General features: G+C 38.4%; 1 protein-coding gene across 1 annotated transcript in view; it reads right to left on the reverse strand.

The window, feature by feature from the left end:
• Positions 1 to 282: 282 nt before the first annotated feature.
• Positions 283 to 4,432, reverse strand: part of SPATA48 (spermatogenesis associated 48) — a gene marked incomplete at its 3' end in the record, with an annotated part of 41,003 nt that continues 36,853 nt past the window's right edge. Inside the window, exons 6-7 of the mRNA XM_017500862.2 lie at positions 1,599 to 1,640; positions 283 to 390 (exon numbers count right to left, since the gene is read on the reverse strand). Coding sequence (XP_017356351.1) covers positions 283 to 390; positions 1,599 to 1,640 — 150 coding nt within the window. The remainder of the gene's footprint in view (positions 391 to 1,598; positions 1,641 to 4,432) is intronic.

The following is a 4,432-nucleotide window of genomic DNA, read 5'->3' on the forward strand; positions in this document are numbered from 1 at the left end:
CCCCCACGATCACCTCGCCTTGGTGGCTTTTTTTTCCTCACAAGTTTCAGATGAGGAAACTGAGGTCACAGAAACAAAGCGACCTGCTCAAGGACCCCAAGGGATTCAATCCTCAAAATCTCCTTTGTGACAAACTATATTTCTTTTAGGAAGCAGGTGTCTTTCTTCTTCAGCTATGTTCAATAAAAAGCCACATTTAAACTCCTTCATTTATAGTAAAGTCCATCACCATGTTTCATCCTTAATAATGAAATAAGGGAAATAATCATGAATGGAACTCACCAACTTGTGTTTGTATACAGAGGCTTAGAGCACCGCGGCTTGGCTAGGGATAAGAGGTCTCCCAAGGGGTTGTCAACATCATCAGCATTTGCAGACTGCACATGACCACTGTTGGAGTGGAAAGGAAAGAAGACATACGTTCTTTATAAGAAGCACATAAGGAACTATTGAACAGTATTCTAACTTCCAAGGGAAATTTATTTGCCAAAATAGATCAAAGGCTCAAAATGCCAAATGTAAAGCATAGTAATAGGACAATTTTCCTTAAAAAATATAAAGATGAATTTCTCTTCTTCAGCGATGCCATGCTCCTTGGTCTTAAGTTGGAGCCAGAGTGAGAGCAAGGGATGTTTTGTGTTTCTGAGCAAAGAAGCAGCTCTTCCTGCAGCCCCGGCACAACTCCTTTGTTAGAGACTGGCTGGAGGCTGGGCAAGACAGAGGCAGGTGTGTGCCAGAGATAATAAGGCTCCTAGTGGGTGGAAACCCTCACAGGTGCTCAGGAGCTTGGGCAACTAGCCACATGCCCTTGGGCCTGAGAGAAAGTTGAGAGGCTGAGTTGCTGTCAATCAGAGAGGGCTTTGAGGACTTCTGGGGCCACTGGTAGAAACACTACTCAATGGCAGAGGAGAAAAGGCTGAGTAATGGGAGGGGGTGAGCAAGGACTAAAGGTCCAGATCCCTCCTTCATGTTCTTGGATCTACTTTGTTTCAAGGTTCTTCTTCCATCTAAAAACCAGGAGAAGACCCCAAGTGGCAGATAATATACTTTTTTTGCCAGCCATGGAAAGCCAGCATTAAACGTAGAAAATAAGAGGTGACATTTCCTAGACTTCAATGTTAATGAGCGCCTCATCCCTTTTTCAATTATAACTGTTTTTATGATTCATAACACCTAATAGTAGTAGCATCTAAGATATTTTATTTCAAAAAGTAACCTATTTGGGAAAACAGAAAAGTACCACCCCTTCTTTCTCTGTTTCCTTCCTTCCTTCCTTCCTTCCTTCCTTCCTTCCTTCCTTCCTTCCTTCCCTCCTTCCTTCCTTCCTTCCCTCCTTCCTTCCTTCCTTCCTTCCCTCCTTCCTTCCATCCTCCCTCCCTCCCTTCCTCCCTCCCTCTCTTTCTTTCTTTTATCAAAATCAAACCTTAGATAGAACTGCTGACAGTAAACAGGCACTGTGTGCCAGATAAACATGAGAAATCTGTCACAACACATAAGCTGTCTTAAAAAGTGAATTACAACATGAGTGAGCTGAAAGCAACAACAACCAAAATGTAAATCTAATATTTTTTTACAAAACTGAGAAACCAATTACTTACGTATAGAGAGGAACATATTTACTTCGAGAACTTGAACTCACACTTCAAAAAAGAGAAGATATAGGCAATTGGGTTATTTATATTAAGTTAATAAACTTCAAACTATTACAGTGTTTCTCTAGTTAAAAGCCTTCAGAGATATCTCATAGGAATTGTCCTTTAAAGGTTTATAATTTTAAACAGAGACTATTTAAGGATGTAGTTTGTTTTCTCCAGGTGTCAAATAAATTGAACCATATAATAAGTAAACTTTTGGGTCTGATTGCTTTCAAATGTGTTTCAGATTCATATTTATTGTTGTGTGTTGCATGTGTTCTTTTTCATTGCTGAGTAGCATTCCACTGCATGGACATACTCTAGTATGTTATCGGTTTATTTGCTGAAGGACATCTTGGTTGTTTCTAGGTTTTGGAGATTATAAATAAAGCTGTTGCAAATGTTCACATACAGGTTTTTGGGCTGTTGGAGGGAACATTTACTCAAAGGAGGCTTTCACTGTGAATAGTATGCTGAGGAATTCTGAGGTGGTGGCAGTGCTAACACACAGATTTTCATTTGCCAGCTGACTTATAACTAACAAATTAAGTGGATCTATGTAAACTGGAATAAAGAAATTATCATCTCAGTGAGCTCTTTGCCATTTTACACGATATGTAAATTAAAAATACCAGTACAGTTTTAGAACCGACATTCACATGTTAAAAATTAGTACAAAACATGTATATTTTTAAAAAGATATTTGAATGGGATTATCAACAGTTTCAGCTTGCTATATAAACAATAATCTTAAATTTTTAAATATTTCAATCTTTTATTTAAATGATTACCATTCACTTTTTCACATTGGAGTCTAGAGTGGGGTATTTTACACATTTGACAAAACATACTTTAAATATTTTTTATCAAAAATCTTATATATCATTTTTAGATACGGTTCAATAAAATGGTAGTTTTCTGATAAGACTCCATATTCTTCTCTGTATTGTCACTATTTGCGTTTCTAGATCTAGCAGTCAGACTTGAATACAGCATTGTGTATTTCCATTTCTTTCTTTTTTCTACCAATAAGCAAAACATTCCCTTTAAAGGTCACTTTATACTACTTTTATTGAAGTGGTGAAATTGTTAAAGTTTTTAAAAATGGTATCTTTTATATTGATTTTCAATAATTAAAATTTAGATAAAAGACTTCCCATAATTTTGCTGTGGACAAATATCTCCTGCATTTTACTTTAAATTTAATTTAGATGAGGTAAATATAAAGTTAAATGTACAAGATGAACCAGTCCACTGAGGCGATGATCAAATTGATCATCATAAAAGCAGAAAATCAGATAAAATTCCAGGGAACAAAAGATGGACTCACTAATTTTTTTCTGGAACAGCATGTGTTTTTTGTATGTGCTGTCTGTCTGTATCACACTATCCTTCATAACTGCCCACAGTAGTTGTTGAAAACTACATAGTTCCATTTAAAAATTCCATGTGATTCACTTTTATATTTCTTATTCTACTTCATTTTTGCAAAATGCTGACTGTAAAAATGCTCACCATCACTGATCATTAGAGAAGTGCAAATCAAAACCACATTGAGCTATCATCTCACACCAGTTAGAATGGCGGTCATTAAAAAATCTGGAGACAACAGATCCTGGAGAGAATGTGGAGAAATAGGAACACTTTTACACTGTTGGTGGGAGTGTAAATTAGTTCAATCATGTGGAAGACAGTGTGGCAATTCCTCAAGGACCTAGAAGTAGAAATACCATTTGACCCAGCAATCCCATTACTGGGTATATACCCAAAGGACTATAAATCGTTGTGTTATAAAGACACATGCACATGCATGTTCATCATGGCACTGTTTACAACAGCAAAGACCTGGAACCAACCCAAATGCCTATCAGTGATAGACTGGACAAAGAAAATGTGGCACATACACACCATGGAATACTATGCAGCCATAAAAAGTGATGAGTTCACGTCTTTTTTAAGGACATGGATGAACCTAGAAACCATCATTCTCAGCAAACTGACACAAGAACAGAAAATCAAACACCACACATTCTTGTTCATAGGCGGCTGTTGAACAATAAGAACACATGAACAAAGAGACGAGAGCATCAGACACCAGGGTCCAATGGGGGGCGGCTAAGGGAGGGATAGTGGGAGGGAAGGTGGGTAGGGATAAGGTAGGGAAAAATTTCAGGTATAGGTGATGGGGGGATGGAGGCAGCAAACCACCTCAAACCACCTTGCCATGAATGTACCTATGCATCAATCTTGTATGATCTGCACATGTACCCCAGAATCTAAAGTACAAAAAAAAAAATAAAAGATAAATTCCATGTGATTCACTTTTATATTTCCTATTCCACTTCATTTTTGCAAAATGCTGGCTGTGATTCAGCATTCACAGGCTTTAACCAACAGGCTACAAATCACTTATTAAGCTATTTAGTAAGAACCTCTCATTAAACGGAACTAGCATAATTGCTTACTTACGCTGAGAAAATGAATCCCTGGCTCTTATCATAAGAAAACATCAAATGCTTTAAAAATAATAAATGTTGGCCGGGCGCGGTGGCTCAAGCCTGTAATCCCAGCACTTTGGGAGGCCGAGGCGGGTGGATCACGAGGTCAAGAGTTCGAGACCATCCTGGTCAACATGGTGAAACCCCGTCTCTACTACAAATACAAAAAATCAGCTGGGCATGATGGCGCGTGCCTGTAATCCCAGCTACTCAGGAGGCTGAGGCAGGAGAATTGCCTGAACCCAGGAGGTGGAGGTTGCAGTGAGCTGAGATCTCGCCATTGCACCCCAGCCTGGGTAA

The sequence above is a fragment of the Cebus imitator genome, unplaced genomic scaffold (genome assembly GCF_001604975.1).
Source record: "Cebus imitator isolate Cc_AM_T3 unplaced genomic scaffold, Cebus_imitator-1.0 Scaffold272, whole genome shotgun sequence".
NCBI classification, from domain to species: Eukaryota; Metazoa; Chordata; class Mammalia; order Primates; family Cebidae; genus Cebus; species Cebus imitator.